This window comes from Carassius carassius, chromosome 34 (genome assembly GCF_963082965.1).
Source record: "Carassius carassius chromosome 34, fCarCar2.1, whole genome shotgun sequence".
Taxonomy (NCBI): domain Eukaryota; kingdom Metazoa; phylum Chordata; class Actinopteri; order Cypriniformes; family Cyprinidae; genus Carassius; species Carassius carassius.
This window is the reverse complement of record NC_081788.1, coordinates 29,799,288-29,818,212: the sequence shown is the minus strand read 5'-3', so window position 1 is coordinate 29,818,212 and position 18,925 is coordinate 29,799,288. Positions and strand designations below refer to the sequence as shown.

General features: G+C 35.5%; 1 protein-coding gene across 2 annotated transcripts in view; it reads right to left on the bottom strand.

The window, feature by feature from the left end:
- The window catches only part of LOC132115007 (ephrin-A5b), a 99,080-nt gene extending 80,839 nt beyond the window's left edge, over positions 1-18,241 (bottom strand). For both annotated transcript variants that reach the window (XM_059523432.1, XM_059523434.1), the window contains exon 1: positions 17,622-18,241. In XM_059523432.1, the coding sequence (XP_059379415.1) occupies positions 17,622-17,746 (125 nt within the window). In that variant the 5' untranslated portion in view covers positions 17,747-18,241. The remainder of the gene's footprint in view (positions 1-17,621) is intronic.
- Between the last annotated feature and the right edge of the window lie 684 nt (positions 18,242-18,925).

Below are 18,925 nucleotides of genomic sequence, written 5' to 3'. Positions count from 1 at the left end.
ACAATAATCTTCCCCTAAAGCCTGAATGGCTCTTCAATCCATCTGTGGTTTGTATTAGCGCTCAGAGACTCAATGACGTTTCGCTCCGGAGCGACACCTGCAGCAGACGCGAATGATACATTCCCCAAAACCAAACAGTGCCAAAGAAAGCTCGTCCTGGATTCCTAGAGAGCGTTTCCCATGAAAGCGTGTCGAAAACTACCGGGTCCCATCACATGGGAACAGAAGGGTGGCTGGAAAAAGATTTAGACACATGACCTGTGATTGGACATCTGAAGAAATCCTGCGCTGCTGATTGGCTGGGACAGATTTAGAAATACTAGTGAACATAAGAGAGATAAATCACACATGGGATCTGTATTCTCTCTGCTACACAGCTGTGAGACCGCATTATCAGACGTCTGTCCTATACTCTCAGAAATAAAAGGTACACATTTGTATCTTATTTACTTCTAAATGGAGCATATAAATACCTCAAGGTTACATATTAGAACTCTTTTGCAGTTAATACTTTATTTTGGTGCGTCAATCTATTTATTGACTTATTATATGAGACCATTCAATGCACTGAAGAGCCAAAACGTTGCTGGCGATAAATGTAAAATAAAATGTTAAAAGACGGCTATTTTTGTGAGTGTGGATTATGGTTTAATCTACATGTAAACATTAGTACCTAAAGCATGTATATAAGTATCTACCGTAAACGGTACATATTAGAACTTTTTTAAAAGACTACTGCCACAGTGATGACTTTGTGAAGCAACAAAAGCAGAAATTGTCATTAAAATATAATTAATCATGCAGCACCAGGTGTTTTCAGTCAAATTTAGCCATCAATTGGATTATATGGGTGCATTTAAATGTAGTTATTATATAAAACTGTGCTCAGATTTACAAAGAGGCCAAAGTCTGCAATCAAATTTCTCTCAATTTGAACTCAAACGTTTCTCTCTGCACCCATTTTATAGCTCTATATTCTTACTGCAGGACTGTTTTTATTTCTCCAAAGGGCCAAAAACAAACTGAAACATCACTCAGACTGCAAATTTGTCTATGAAAGAGCAACATCTGTGCAATGAAATTACATCCAGGGTGACGAACATTTACTGGCTCACAAGCAGCCTGGTCAGAAACACATTTTCATGCACACACTCATTCTAGCTTTGCATTAATTTACAACTCTTATTGTTTTTTTTAAGAATCTCGTGCTAGACAAAACACCATCATAAGACAACCATCACGAGGAAATAATCTATCATGGCCATCAAGGCTTGAAAGCATTGAGAAGATTCATGCTAAAGATTGTGCTGCTCATCATTGAAAATCAAAATGCCACATCATCCAGAACAATCCACTATTCAAGACAAATAAAGCTCTTATTTAGTGCAGAAGCCAGTACAATAACGCTGGCTAATAGTGCACTGTACGCTTCAGGTCGCCGGGTGCATGTGATTCGCTTCGAGAGGCCAAAATAACTTGATGTCTCGTCTATTCTCGACTCAATAAAACGTCTGGAAAAACACACTGGTGACCTTTTCTTGATAGAAATGAAGGTATTAATGAGCCATGTTCCAAATGGTACGGACATAATCCATAACCTATGAGACACAGATATTACATGGTCAAAAAAAAGCATATCAAGGAACACTAAATAAATACTCGTGGCTCCTAACAATATACTGAGGTCTTAAGAAGCGAAACGATAGGCTTGTGCAAGAAACTGAACATTATTTACAACATTATTACCTGTAATAAACAGAGTAATCCATGAACAGATCTTGCAGAGCAGAAGAAGAGAGAATGAACAGACAGCACAGTACATATATATATATATATCAGATATCAAATAACTTGGGAAGCCAGGGAAATGGTCAGTTATACAGGTTTCTGTCATTAATTTGGTGCAGAAAGGTGCCAGTCACAATCAAGTAATGCTGAGAGCCATCGAATAAAACACAGTAACTTTTGCATGAATTTCAAGTCTTTTTTTTTTTGTGTAATCTTGATTCGGTGAAGAATTGCTGTGCTTTCACACTTAAGACAACAAAGAGCAGCATTGTAAGTGTGTGTGTGTGTGTGTGTGTGAGGGTGTGCGTGGGTCTGTGTGTGTGCGTGCGTGCATGTGTGTGTGTGTGTGTGTGTGTGTATGTGTGCGTGTGCGTGTGTGCGTGCGTGTGTGTGTGTGTGTGTGTGTGTGTGTGTGTGTCTGGGTGTGTGTGTGTGTGTGTGTGTGTGTGATTGTGTGTGTGTGTGTGTGTGTGTGTGTGTGTGTGTGTGTGTGTCTGGGTGTGTGTGTGTGTGTGTGTGTGTCTGGGTGTGTGTGTGTGTGTGTGTGTGTCTGGGTGTGTGTGTGTGTGTGTGTGTGTCTGGGTGTGTGTGCGCGCGCGTGTGTGTGTGTGTGTGTTTGATTGTGTGTGTGTGTGTGTGTGTGCTGTAGGGATGATCCCTGGACAAACAGTGCCCTTGAAGGAAGCTTCGAGAGACGTGAACGACAGACACTCGCACTAATGTGGCCCTCTCTCACAGATAATTACTCACAGCAGGGGAAAGAGGGAATTTCTGTAATGACAAGCCTTTAAAACACTACAAGAGACTTCACTGGCAGGACACGGGAAAAACGTCACGCTATCCAGCAGACAGGGTCTAATCTGAGTCCAACCAAAGGAAGAGAGGAAGCAAAAACAGGTTTCAGACGGACTACACCCTGATAAAACCCGACATCACAAGAGACAGTAAAGACATTATAATGCTGCAAAAGAGTTCGGTTTCAGATAAATGCTGTTCTTCTGAACTTTCTGTTCATCTGTGAATCCTGAAAAATAAAATGCATCACAGTTTCCACAAAAATATTAACTGTGGTCAACACTGATAATAATCAGAAATGTTTCTTGAGCAGTAAATCATCATATTATTCTGATTTCTGAAGATCATGTGACACTGAAGACTGGAGGAATGATGCTGAAAATACAGCGGAGCATCACAGAAATAAATTACACTTTAACAGATATTAACTTAGAGAACACTTATTTTAAATAGTAAAAATATTTCACAATTTTACTGATTTTACAGTATTTCTAATCAAATAAATAGAAAAAATACATTAGCTTAACCCCAGTTTTTCAGTCTATATGCTGAAGTCAACAGGAACTCAGATGACATTAACCAGCCTTAGAAAGTCTTAGAAAGATGTAATGTAATTCTGGTTAACATTAATGTAATATGAACTCATATTCATCTCTGAAACACCCAGTATTCATCATCCAATCAGCTCCTCGTGATATAATCAAGTCACGCCCTGCATATGTTTCCACGTTGACTTTAATAACAATAATATCCTGCATCTCGTGTTCTCTGTGCGCTCTGCTGATTTCAGTTAGTGTGGTCTGTTGTGAGTCAGCAGAACTGTGTGTGTGTGTGTGTGTGTGTGTGTGTGTGTGTGTGTGTGTGTGTGTGTGTGTGTGTGTGTGTGTGTGTGTGTGTGTGAAGGAGAGATGAATATGAAGAGCAGAGACTCAATGTGAGCACATTCAACATCTATTGTGCTTCCTGCCAGAGAATGAATAAAGACAGAGAGAGAAACTCGTTTCATGCATGAAAACATGTTCAAGAAACTGATTTACACAAGTCGAGCCAAACATATGAATTCATTCCTTGCAGATTTAGAAAAAAATATTAAACAATAAAACAGTTATATCTGCCTCAATGCATCAACACATAGAGGCTTTTACATTTGTTTACATTTACTGCGTGTTTTTACTGACCACACGCATGATAAAATAATGAAAGACAATTAATGGAAACATTTTTCAATCAGAAATTGACTAAATTAATTTAATAATTACAAAGAAACAGCAAACACATTGAATTAAATCTGAAATTTTGAAGCACAAAGACCGGATTAGTTTATTCTTGTAAAATGTACTACATATATATATATATATACATATGTTAATTATTATATTTACTTTAGTTATAATAATAATAATAATAACTTTATATTTTTACAATTTAGAATAATAATTAATAAAAATCGTTACATTAATATTTTATTTTTTTATTACAAATATTACATATTTTATAATATTTACTATTTGTTATAATTATTTAACATATATAATTATGTACACACTCGTTGTTTGTCAAACAAGAATATTTGTAATAATACAAATAATTATAATAATAACAACTGACACACAAAAACTTAATACAGTTATAACTAAAAAAAATAATAATAAAAGACCTAAGCACTAAGTGGAGCAATATAAAGAGTTCGCATGAAGAACAGATAGACACACAGCATGTTGTTTACAGTACTGTACGTGCAAATAGTTGGAAAAGTTACTGTATAAGTAAATAGACTTTGTGATTTGCACGGTTTAATTCGACATCTTTCAGCAGATGCTCCTCAGATGCCCTTTACAATGTTTTTCTACATGCACTCATGATTTAAAAATAAATAAATATATTAATACACAAAGATGTCTCATTTTTAAATAAGCAAGTAAGTGTCTGTACAGTGAATTTTGATATTATGTGCAAACTGGATTCGGTAGAAAACGGCAGTATTTCCGTCTCTCACTGCATCATGACCGAGATCATATACACTCTCACATTCGACTCAAGTCAGATTTAACAAAGCATTTCCTCTTTCCTCATTGGCTCTTCTGTGCTTCTGGTTGGTCGGTGGCAGAAGCAGAGCTCCAGCATTGCGTGCCAAAAGCCATCAGGGGAAAACTGAAAGCCAAAGCCACGTGATCAAGTCAACCCACACTCTCTGATCTTCATCGACACGCCACGGCCCTCCACCATCAACCAGACCCACAGACAGCAGAACACATGAAGAACCACAGCTCGGCCTTCAGGAGACTCGAACAACAAGAGACAACATACTACGATTACAGCCGTTTAATCAGAGTTAAAACTGTACTTAAACATTCTTGATTACCTACTATAAAGCATCCGATCCATAAACTGGATTGTATAGTTCTCAATAAAAGTATTAATGTGTCAACAAATGAGGGGACAAAAACAGTGCATACTAGAAATGAACAGAAAACAAGATTTATGAAATCATTATTATTCAGATTAAATAAAAAAAAGGAATATAAGAAAATATATGAGAAAAAAAAAATATATATATGATATTTACATGATTATAATGTAAAATTTGATGTATAAAGAGAATTAAGTAATAAACTAATGTATTTATGATTACATTATTTATTCTTTGGTTGTAAAATAAGTTAATTAATTAATCAGATTTATTTTACAATATCTGGAGAGGAAAAAAAGCCTGAAATTAAATAAAGCATCTCTTTAAAATATAAAGCAAGAATTTCTAAATAAATATATATTTTAGCCATTTAATTTTTTTAATTGTGCTTTTATGGTTCACGTTGCAATAAAATAAATAAATAAATAAAACTGAATGACGAAAGAAAATAATATGATCTCCTATGTAAAATATGAAAGTCATACTTTTTAACAAATAACAATTTAACCATAATAATATAATGTAATCAACAACTAAAGAAAACAAATGACAAAAAAAGGCCAATAAATTGAGTTTTTTTCTTATTCAAATAAATCAAAAACTACAAGGACGAAATCTGATTTGTATAATAAACAAATAAAAAGGAAAATTAAAAGAGAATATGTGCTCAACGACTCTCTTCAGACGACGTGACGTGTAGATTATTGTGCTGATAAAATCTCATTTAAGTGCTGATGCTTACAATAATTTAAAACAAACCCTCCGAAAAGAGTTCATTAGGAGAAACGGCCAGGCAGAGCATGCAATTACTGTTTTCATAATTGACAGTTACATCTTTTTAATCACAAGATGGCTCAAGCTATAATGAGGCGAATGAATGACGCAAAGAGCAATAAGTCAAGAAAATAATTATCAGTGGGTTTTATCAGCAGGATCTTGTGGATGTGAATCCTAAACGAGCCGAGAACTCAATTAACACCAGAATCCATAAACGCCTGAAGTTTCTGTGCAAATAAACCGATACGAGGCTCCAAACACACAGGATTTAATTCTCTTTTCTGATTTCTCAAAGACAATGCCTACAATGTAGTGCTGGGTAATATTAATTTCTTTCCAAATCAATATGCATCACAATATTTATTTACCATTAATATGGAAGGAATTGTTCCCAGATGTTTGTTGGATCTTGAAAATGAATGTAAATGTAACTTGTTTGTTCACAATTAAGCTCCACAGAGTAAGTTAGCATTTACTTTAGGGTGCCATTAAATCCTTTTTATTTTTTCTGAATTCATTCCTATTGCATTTCTATTTTTGATATTATTTTTATACACATTAATATTTAATTGATGCTGGTCAATGGGAACGATATTTATTTATTTATTTATTTATTTATCTGTTTGTTTGTTTATTAAATAAATTAATAAATGACTAAATATGTCAGTTAATTGTCAAATTAATTAATTAATTAATTTATTCATTACATAAATAACTAAATAAATGAATGAATTAATAAATGACTATATAATGAATGTATTAAATGTGTGTTAAATGACTAAATAAAATAAAAAAATTTATTTAAATGTAATCAAATAATAAAATATAACAATTAATTTACCAAAAAAACGTTGGATTTTATATATATATCCTTCAAATTTATATTATTATTAGTAGTAGTAGTATTTTAAGAAGAATATACATTTTAGTATAAAACAGCAATATATTTCTGTCATAAGTTCTTCAAGTTAAACCAAACTTTTATTTTGGCGGGTTTTCATGGCGATCTTTCAGTTTCAGACTGGCTACTATCGCATTAATTTCTCCTGTGATCGGAAAACTATGTCCAGAGCTTATCATCATTAGTGACAGAACTTTTAATAAATGTATATATATTATACATTTATTTCGATATGATAATCATTCAATGCCCGGCCCTCCTTCAATGCAATCTGTGCAACACGAGATGCTGATTTCACAATATTATCAAGAAAAAACAAGAGTGAAAGAAAAGACAAAGAAACCTGACAGGGGAATTAAATAAAAAACAAGGTCGCACTTAAATTTTTTCCCATTGTTTTGGCGATGACTCTCGGCAGCGATGCACATAAATAACTCCCGTCTCTGTTGTGCATCTGACGGGATGTGTCCTGTATCTTCTCAAGGTGCTCTCACTGAGAAAGCGCTCATGAATTTTATTTTTTATGTTTCCTGGACACGCAGCGACTAATGCGTCTATCAGATGCTTTATAGCTGCATTGTAGCTGCTCATACATGCCATAAAAGCATTGTAAAGTCTGCTCTTCTCTACACCGCTAATTGCTCACGCAGCAAGACACATTTTTACGGGCGTATTACCTCATCTCTTTATGGAAATATTTATGTTTCTGTCCAGAAAGACTGTTTTATTATTGCTAGTTGATTTTTGGATGGACGCATGTCTTTTATAGGCAGACCTTTCTGGTTTTGGCTAGAGATTGCATGGTTTGATCAGCCATTAGTGTAAATAAAAGCAAGTAAAACGAAGTTTGGAATTGAAATGCATGTGTGTGTGTGTGTGTGTGTGTGTGTGTGTGTGTTAACGCCATCATGAGTCACCGTAAACATGCCCTCATGCATTTGTTTCTCAGGTGTCGTATTCACCTGAAGATTAAGAATTTCCCACAAGCTTTTTTGTAGCCGTTGTGTTCGGTTGCTTCTTAAGCTCGCAGGCTAGTAACTAAATCCCGCCGCCCTTTGTTCACAAACACAAAAGACGTGCTCTCTGTGGATGGGAGTTGTGCGACTGTGGGTTGGCAATGTGTAAAACAAACTGGAGCTCAGGCCGTGAGTGCACTGTTCATTTGAGACGGCCAGGTAAATCTGTGCTGGACAAAAGAAATAACCAATGAGATTTAATTAGAGGCTGCTAATCAATGCTTAACGTGTTCACTGGAATGTGAGTTTCTCATGGCTTTCAAAGCGATACGCTTCAACTGTACCTTTCTGCATCGTTGCATCTGTGTTTATGTTTGGCTGTTGGAAAGGGAAAAATACACTGCTGGTCAAAATATCAAAATATTCCCTTCTGCTCAGAAAAATACAGTTATATTGCAAACTTATATTATGATTTAAAAGAACGGTTTTATATTTAAATGCACTTTAAAATTGAATTCATTCCTGTCCATTCAAAGCTGAATTTTCAAATGGCCAATAGTTTGGAATAATTACGTTTTTTTATTCTTATTATTATCTTATTGCTCACCAAGGCTGATTAAAAATATTGTAAAAACAATAGAAATTTCGAAATATTATTACAATTCCTAATAGCTGTTTTCTATTGTAATATACATTAAACTGTAATTTATTTCTGTGATGCTCCGCTGTATTTTCAGCATCATTCCTCCAGTCTTCAGTGTCACATGATCTTCAGAAATCATGAAAATATGATGATTTACACAAACATGTTAGGGCTAAGATTTTTATTTTATTTTAATTATAAAAAAAATTAATTAATACTTTTATTATTAATCAAAGGCAAGACATTTATAATGTTGCAAAAGATTTCTATTTCAAATAAAGGCTGTTCTTTTGAACGTTCGGTTAACCTGTGAATCCTGAAAAATAAAATGCTTCACAGTTTCCACAAAAATATTGTGCGGCACAACTGTGTTCAACACTGATAATAATCAGAAATGTTTCTCGAGCAGTAAATCATCATATTTTCATGTTTTCTGAAGATCATGTGACACTGAAGACTGGAGGAATGATGCTGAAAATTTAACCGTTTCATCACAGAAATAAATTTCATTTTACTAAAGATTCACATTGAAAACAGCTGATTGAAATTGTAATAATATTTCACAATTTGACAGTTTTTATTGTATTTTTGATGCAGCCTTGGTGAGCAGAAGAGACTTCTTTCAGAATAATTCAAAATCATAATTATTCCAAACTTTTGACGGGTAAGTGTAAAATCTCCATTTTCTCCAACGACGCATAAAGCACAGCTAAACCCCGGACCGTCACTCTAATTAATTTAGCATGTAAATCTGATTCTGATTACCAAATACAGTTGGCAAATAAACACAATTACAATCGCAGCAGAGCGGCCCAAGAATACGTTGAAACAAAAGCAAAGCCACAATTAAAGCCAGCCATTTTTTGCACCGTTCTCTCTTATCGTAAATCTTCAGAGAGTTGATATTTCGGCTCAGCTCAATGTCAGCGCTGGTTACGCCGGACACGACCAGACGAGTCTGACCCCCTCGCCTCCACCGCCGGCCTTTCCCTTCACATTACTTCTGCTATTCTAACTCTTCCACTTCTGAGCGGCTTCAATTATGCACTAGAATAACACAGGCCCCAGCTCGCGCCATATGACATAAAGGCCGATTACAAGCGTGAATAATTCAGCCACCATCGTGTCGTGGTGCTCTCATTGGCGATAGGGCGACAGAATCGCGTGCAGAACAGTACTGCCTCTTTTAGAGAAACCCTGCTGCTTCTCTCGACACTCGGCTTAAAGCGACACACGAAGAGTATTTCTGTGGCAAGTTGCTGGGAAAATATCTGAGGGACTGAATTTTTTTAGCATGCTGGATTAACAATCCAATGGTATACAATAAAAGAGTCTCTTTTTCCGAACCAAGACGTCTCTTAGAGTTCAAGACCTGGTTTCTTCAGGATTGCGTGTGAAGGTTTGCTGTGAGATCACAAACAGCTCTTAATATTTCATACAGTCACTCGCCAGCATCTCACCGTCGGAACCAATCAGACGGCAGGAAACGCTGTGCTCCCATTGGCTGATCGACACATCACAGGCCTCCTGCAGGTCGAGTTAAGAAGACTTCTACACGTTCAAAGAGGAGGAATAAAACGAGCCGTGTCAAAACACAATTATTAAAAACATTACAAATATTGGAGTAGAGATGGTACTAGACATAGTTTAACACCAATTAAATTTACTCAATATAATAATCAATAAAAATAAAACTATATAAGGTTAATATTTAAATAAAAAAAATTAAATGTAATAAATAACATTATATTTGAAAATAAAATACAAATATTATATAAAGTAAACATAAATTGAAATTTTTTTGCCAAATTGTAAAAAAAAGATATATATATAGATATAGATATATATATATATATTTCTAGAGTTTAAATCAGCATTATTTTAGTACCATTGAAATACTATTATTTTTTAATTTGTTTTATTTAGTTTTTATTTTTCTATTTTCATTTTCATTTTAGTTCAAGTTTTAGCAATTTTGTTGCACATTTTTGTAATTTCCAGTAATTTTGGAGAGTTATTTTTTTTTTATATATATATATAAGTTTTATTAATTTTAATTTTAGTTATTTAAGTACATCAACTTGAACTCAATTAAAATAAGCAATGATGTCTAGACAACTAGCTGAAATAAAAAGCTTTTCATATTTTATTTTATTCCAGTAACCTTTTATTTAATTTAATGTAACACAAAATGTATTTTAATGGTTTTAATTTTAGTTCAATAACCTTGGTATAACTAAAGCACTTCCCAAATGTATTTAATGTCAAAGACCATGATACATTATTATATATTTATATAAGAATAAACATTTATATTATTGCATATATAAAAAATATATTTATTTATTATTCATTTATTATTACTTATTGTTGTTATTATTATTACATTAAAAGTGTGTTGCATCTCACAAATTAAAAAAACAAAAACAAATATGAATTGTGCAGATTTCTTAGGATAAATAGTTTTATCTCAAATATTTTGTTACATGAAAATTAATTTTCATGAATTGTTTCATGATATTTTATTATATCAGTAAAAATGGGTGGCTAATACAAATTATGACAAATACATACTTTTAATCTCACAATCTTAAGATGCTCTATGTGTAATGCTAAATAAATCTCTTTGCATATAGCTCAAAACAATCAAGTATTTCATATTTACACATCATCAGCCACGAGCTGTAAACTTTTAGATTAGACGTCTGTCTTCACCTTCACCATCTGGATGTTCGTGACTCGTCAGCATTAACTAAGCATCCAGTAGCCACAACACTGGTCCCGAATCAAACAGAGGAGCGCAGAAGACACCCCAACAGCCCTAAAGCCCTGAGCCTATTACACCCGATGTGAAGGGCACAGTAATCCCCGATTAGTCCAGAGAGAGACAGAGAGAAGCGCCCCAGATGGCCTCTTCCATGCCGACCAGACCATTGAGCTCCGAGAGGGCAAGAACAACACATCTTGATGTTTGGGAAGCAGAGAGATCAGCAGCCAAACAAACACGGCTTTAGAAAGAGATGCTAAACATCCAGTCAACACAGAACAGAAGATGTTCTTCTCAGGCTCTGAAATCAACTGTCCGGGCGATATCTTTAGCGTAACTGTTTCTGCAGACTTCCAAAAGACCTTCTAGGGTTCCTCCTAAGTCTTATTTATCTCATTAGGCCTTTAACACTGATTAATATGAATGCAGAATGTGAGCGGGAAGGTTTCTATGGAGGAGAGGAAGAGGGATTAAAGAGGAAAGGGTTTGGTAGACAATGAGCCGATGGCTTTTTAAGCCCTTAAGTGACTCCATGCCTTTACCTCGTGAAAGAGGGGACACTGAGGAGACCTTGAGTCACTTCAGACCCAGAGACGCTTAACAAACACACAACAACACCCGCATTCCCAGGGTGACCCGGCAAGATTTACACCAAACCACAAGATCTAGGAGAACAACATCAACAAACGTCAGGTTACAAGCTGTCAAACCACAAGTTTAAGACAAAGGTAGCCGTTTTATAAACTGAAGGATTTGTTTTGATACACGATCAGGGAAAAGTTTGTCACATTTACTCGCTCGGTTTTATATCTTCCAAAAAAAATTACAATTATGAAACCCTATGAAATTAAATTAACTACTGAAGCAGAAATGTTAACTTATCCTTTCTTCCATTACACACACACACATATAATATATATATATATATATATATATATATACACATCTATATTCATATGTATACAGAATTTATATTTCTCTACAACATTAAAGTAAATAAGTGAAGCATTTAAGCAGAAGCCTTCAGATCAAAAGGTATTTATTTTTTGTGAAATCTAAAACAAATAAAAATAAATAAATAAAATTGAATATATAATAATATTAAATAAATTAAAAGTTAATTTTAAAAGATTTGAAGAGCAGATCAAAAGATCTTTAGATCTTGAGAAACAAATTCAGTCAAGGGTGTATCTGACCAAAATGAATAAATAAATAAATATAAATAGAAAATACTACAACTGTAAAAAAAAAAAAAAAAAAAAGAGAGGAAGAATAAAATACAAAAAATATTTATATTTATAAAATATTATATAAACAACTCTATTTCTAAAAAAATATATTTTTTTATATTTAATGTTATTTTAAATGTCAAAATCAATAAAATAAAATTAAATAAAATGTATTATGTGAAGAATTCATGTGTGCGCAGAACTTACATTTGTCTACAAACTTAATTTAAAGCATTTATGCACAAACCTTCAGATCAAAAGCTCTTTAGATCTTAAAAAACCCATAAATTCAGTCAAGCGTATCTGCACTTCACGCAGGGGAACCCAAGTGTTTCGGGAAAGCGAAGGCAAATCACATTCCTCTGAGCTTTGTGCACGTCTCCGACATCTTTCCAACAACACGAGGCCTGATACTGTATCTCGAGTGCAACAAAACCCCCTCGAAAAACCCATCACGAAACCCCTCTGCCCCCGGAGGACTTCAAGAAGGACAAAGGCCAGTTCTGGGGTTAATCCTGTCGGCTTAGGGCTCGTCTCAGACCCCGAGCTCCCAAATGTCACCTACATTGTTAGAAGCGTCCAGACACATTCGTCTGTGAAACCCTGCTTGGCATGGGAGAAATCTCCTCTGCGCTCCATTGTGGGCCGATCACGGCGTCCCTGTAAACGCAGAGAGTATTACAAGCAGCACTCCATTCACCCCCTTCATCCTCTCCTGCTCTCCTTTCTCTAAATGCATGCATACTTTCAGCCCGGGTTGTGGAGAGGCGACAGCGAGGGGAAACAATAGTGGCCTTTCAGAGCGACCGAGGCCTGGCTGTAAGGAACCGGCCGCTCAATATTTACAGCGGGCGGGCGGACGGTTTGTTTGTTTGTTTGTCTGGATGAGGAGCCGCCTGCCGGAGTAAACACTGATTCACATTAAAAATAATCAAATGATGCAATCACTCCACACACTCTCTGCACTTATGAAATCTTACGGCACGTTACCTGGCTGCCAGCGAGTCTCGCCAAACCCATTTCAATTTCTTGAGAACTTGCCCGCAGCTGGAGACTGATTTATTTTCCTTAAACGGAGGTGTGAATGTGGAATGGCACGGGTGAAGCAGGCATGACCGATGCACCAGCCCCATGGCCATCATGCCACATTTAGACCAATGCAGCGTTACAAATAAAGCATTCGAACAGTCAGAAACACGGTTTGAATCAAATATTAATTCATAAAATCAATTGCACAAAAGTCTTGTTCATTAGAAGGATCAAGTTTCAAACGTTTCTCTATTACTAGCAGATGATGCACAAACACCTGTCTTGTGCATTTGCTTATTTTCATCATTATTTTCTGGATGAGACTCTCAAGCTTCGAATATTAATTTATAGTCAACATGCATTGTGAATAAAAGCAAATAAAATAAATTGCACTGCCTTCAGTAAAAAGATCTTGCTTTACAAGCTCGACAAGCATCACGACCGGATGATGCACAGACACAAGTATTTAAAATGTACACTTTAAGGTACTAAAATGGATCTTTGTGGGGTAAATAAAGTACAAAGGTGTACCTTTTGAAAGGGTTTCATTTGCGTTTGCGTATTCTAATCATAAATTGTTGGATGAGGCTCTCATATTTCAAAAAATTGAATATGCATTATTTTAAATTCATGCACAAACATCTGTCTTATGCATACTCTCAGAGAAAAAAAAAACGTACAAAAGCTGTCACTGGAGCGCTACTCTTTCAAAGCTACTAATGCATCCCATTTAGGTACAAATATTTCCCTTTAAGGTACTAAAATGCACCGCTTGGTGTAAATAAGGTACATTGGTGTATCTTATAAAAGGGTATGCATCCCAGTGACAGCTTTTTGTACTTTCAAATATTAATTCATATAAAGCATGCATCATGAATAAAAGCGAATAAATTAAACTGCACTAACTTCACAAAAGTGTTGCTCAGTAGAAGGATCATGCTTTAAAAGTTCCTCTATTACAACCAGACGATGCGCAAACATCTGTCTTTCTTGTGCATTTGCTTCTTCTCACCATTATTTGCTGGTTTGGATATTAATTATGCATTATGAATAAAAGCAAATAAATAAAATGCATTTCACAACAGGATTGTTCAGAAAAGGATCTTGCTTTACGAGCTCTATTACTCCATAGTACTTCTATTACTTAGCCTGTTTTCTGAAAACAACAGACAGTAGGTCCCTGGCTCTTCTTCTCGTAGCAATTAAAAAACTGTTGCATTGCACAAAACGTCCCGCTGCCTTTTTAAGCACCCAATGAGCTGCTGCAGGATAACCGTGAAGTTATTTTTCTGCCTAACATTAATCGACTGCCATCCTGGTCTCTGCTTTTCAAATCTGCTGTCCTTTATGCCATCGTCTGCTCTTTAAAATCATCATAATAATTCTCACAGACCTGCTGAACTCTCCAGTATGCAAACCATCTTTCAGAATGAATTTCAACAGTGAAAAGGCATGGCACGTGGGAGAAGTTTTACAAGGCTGAAAGAGGAATTTCGGCAGTGTCACATCTACTCAAGTCAGTCCGAATAGCAGCAGGATCTGTTTAAGACTGAAGAATAATATTTGGAGCAGCAGTCATATATAGCAACATGCATGGGAACGTATCGTGTTTTATGTTTCTCTGCTGAGCTGGATACTTTATTAATGTACTTTTTTAATCTCCCACAGAAGAGGGAGATTTAAGAGGTGCTAAAATGCACATAAAGTACATGGAGGCTGTTACATGTGGAGTTTGTGGAGGTGCGAGAGGTTCAATTCATTATGCTTAAACAACGGTGGGAACTTTGCTCTTAAAAATATATCTGGGCTAAACTATGTAAAGCAGCAGGAGAAAAACACAAAACAGTTTAAGTTATAAAAAAAATGCTAATTAAAAAGTTATTAATATTTCATTAAAATGTATAACAATTGTATCATACAAATATTTTGCAAGTAAAATTTTAATAAACAATTATAAATATTTAATATTTATTAGAAATTATTTGCTTATGTTTATGTTTAATAAATAATGAAAAATATTTGAAAATATCTTTATTTAAAAAAAATGGTTATAAAAATTAAAATAAATATATATTTTTTTTATTTAAAAATATTTTTATTTTGCAAGCAAATTTGTAATAAACAGTAATAAAAATGTATATTTTCTTTATATTTAATTATAATTGTTTTTCAAATGAAATACATTTAAATAAAACATTTGAACTGTGTTTTGTTGTATTTTGGGGAGTTTTACGGGAAGTGATGTTCTAAATGCTATCCCATAAACACCGGATGGTCCTGCATGTTTAAATCGAGTGGGAACACATTTCTGACTGGTTCATCATGGAACATTTTCATGAGCAACCCAACGATCGTGTTACAGCTGAATGTATGTGGGGTTTCCGTTCGGAGAGCGTGTGACCCTTGCACCCGGGTCTCTCCGCACAGCCGGAATGAAGCTCCTGAAATATCTAATTGTATTCATTCATTTTCTCTGCTCAGCATGGCACTGAGAAATAAAGAGTCACAGCTAAAAGGGAAGGAAGTCAGAGGGAAATCTGGCTAGTGGGGTTTCTTGAGCATGGGAAACGGTACTGCGTCCTCATTACGGTCGTTTACTGTGCCAAAGGTGCAGTGAGTAATTAACCACTCGACAATTCATTCTCATGTGATGAATACAAAAAGAACGGCTGCACTACTAGAATTTACTAAACTTTTAGACAGACGTCATGCAAAATAATTCATTATGGTTGACGAGTTTTACAGTCATATCATCTCCTGCATGCATGCACTTCTTGTTAAGATCACTACGAGTCAAACAAAGAAGATTATTGCACATCAAAATGAGTTACTGGACACAAAACGTCCTTTCTGTGAGTGTATCTGCCTTCCACTAACAAAAACAAGACAATAAAAGACTTCACGAACCACTGGATTCTTACAGGCCTTGACGGGAATCACTGCAAACCATCTGTGCTTCTGAGAAGTAGGGTTATTTCCTCCAAAAACATGGAGGAGAAAAAATACAGGACTTTATCCTTGTGAAATATATATTTTTTTATGTACTTCAATGTACTGGAGATGCATTGAAAAAAAATATGATTTTCATTGTAAATGTGTGGATACCCCCCCCCCCCTCCAAAAAAAAAAAAAAAAAAAATACACATTTTAAATAACTACAGAAAAAGAAAAAATTAGTGACTGAGATACTAATAAATACACTAAATATCAATGGCCATGTAAAGACTGGAGTTATATATAATTGATTTTCTTAATCAGCGAAGAAAACAAACATATGAAGCACTTTAATCTGCATTATTAAATGCATCCTAGTTTCTGTTTGGTCTAGAGATATAAAAGCTGTGCTCTCATCTGTAAATGCATTCACCTCATCTTATCATTGTAAGACATTTATATATTTATTTACTGAGAATTGCAGAGTCATTTACAGTTGTGTTTATTGGTGTGAAACTGATCCCATCTGCCGCCTTTTTAATATCCACAAATACACCTGCTTTCAATCGATGTTTTAGTTCAAATAATTTCAGGATATTGAACCGCATTTATATGTTAATTCACATATTGCATATAGTTTTTATTTCAGTTTCACTGTAAGTGAATCGACGCTTCAAAACCACACAAATGTATTTACAGTGCAAGAAAAAAAAGCCTTCGATTAATTATAAATATTTTTGCAGAGCAGCGTTTTTCACTTATGCAACTGTAAATATTCATATTATTATAACTGTATTGGAAAAATGCACCACGCCTCGAAAAACCACGAGACTGAAACCAGCTGAAAATGAGAATAAAACACAGCAGGCTACGGAAGGAAACACTAAAGTCAACTTTGCAATATAAAGTCCGATCGGGCCCCGCAGCGACGGCACGCGCAGAAACGTTCATGAGAAACTCTCAATACTGCGTGCCATCCAATACAATTCAATCCATAACGCGTTATTAAAGATAAAGAAAAAAATGCGTTTTTAAGCTATTTTTAATTCTAACTGTGAGTGTTTCATCTGATACATATTGTATGCATCCATATGCATAAACGGAATTTTATATTACTCAACAGTTCTGCATAAAATAAAATAAAAACCCACTATTCATCATTTATTACAAATCGCGAATAATCGCAGAAACGCGATCGACTTAATAAAGCGTATATGTGCATATAATTAACGCGACTGCCCATCGTTGCGTTTACTTCATCTTAATAATAATTTTCAAATAGGCTACCTTAATTAGCGCATTTTAAACCTGGGTCTGTCTAGAAATGCTCATGCAAGAGAAAGTGTCACGCGCACAAAGTACCGCGGAACAGACGCGCGCGGATGCGCTCACCTGGGGTTGCTTCGGTTCCAGTAGACAGCGTATCGATCAGCCATCACCTTTGAGCTGGGCTCTTGACTAAATACACACATCCACAGAATCACACCCACGAATAGGATCATTTCCACTTGCAGCATCGCTACAGCGCACTCGGACACCTATATTCCTCTTGCTTTAGTCGACTTTTTTCATTCGCATCTGTGGCTCGGCGGATGTCAGACAGTGGAGCAAGTGATGAGATGTCCACGATCTTCTGTCAGTGGTGTGAATGTCCGCACTTCGGTCAATAACTGTGGACTGCGCCGCCGGAGAGAAGAAAACCAGGCAGTCAGTGTTCAGGGTTCATTCTAACACATTCTGAGCAGAAACCATCTAATCTGCAATAGCTCTTCTCATGCACACATGCAACTACAAAACAGGAGGAGCGCGCTGTCAGTCCGACACCGTGCACACAGGTTTGGAGAAGTTACCAGACGCTCAGACTGATCTCGGCGAGATGGAGAGCAGGGGTCCGTTCAGATGAACGCAGAGCTCGGCAAACACACCCGCGCTCCGGACGCGCGTCATTCTACTGCGGGTCATCTGGGAATGTTAGCTGATGCGCTTTCGGTTCGGCAGGAGGTGTGAACCCGGCGCAGCTCACCGCGAATGTGTGTTCGGTTACAGCGGGACGCAGAGCAAGCCCATTGGCCCGCACTCGGGTGGGCGGGGCGCTAACAACACAAACCCCGCCTCTAACCTTTTACTTCACTCACTTAATAAATATAAGCCAAAGAGAGAGAGAGAGAACGGTAGAACGATCGATAGATAGATAGATAGATAGATAGATAGATAGATAGATAGATAGATAGATAGATAGATAGATAGATAGATAGATAGATAGATAGATAGATAGATAGATAGATATTTCAAACTAAATAATATTATAATATGTTCCAAATTAACTATTATAAACAAGCAAATATAACAGTGTGAAATATAAATATAACACTATGAGCATACAGATACACACATTCATGCATGCATAAAGACAGATAGATTTAAAACTAAAAGCAAGAATAAATTAAATAATTAATAATTAAATACCATTATACTACTGTATATAATAATAAAAAAAATACTTTCAACACATAAAAGCTATTTAAATTAACTATTAATCTTCAAATTGACGGTTGTAAAGAATTGTGTATTTCAATTTGCGGTATTAAATATTGTTTAATTGTGTGCTGAGCTGATGAGAGATAGAGAGAGACAGAGAGAGAGAGACAGAGAGAGCGAGAGAGAGAGAGAGAGAGAGAGAGAGAGAGAGAGAAAGA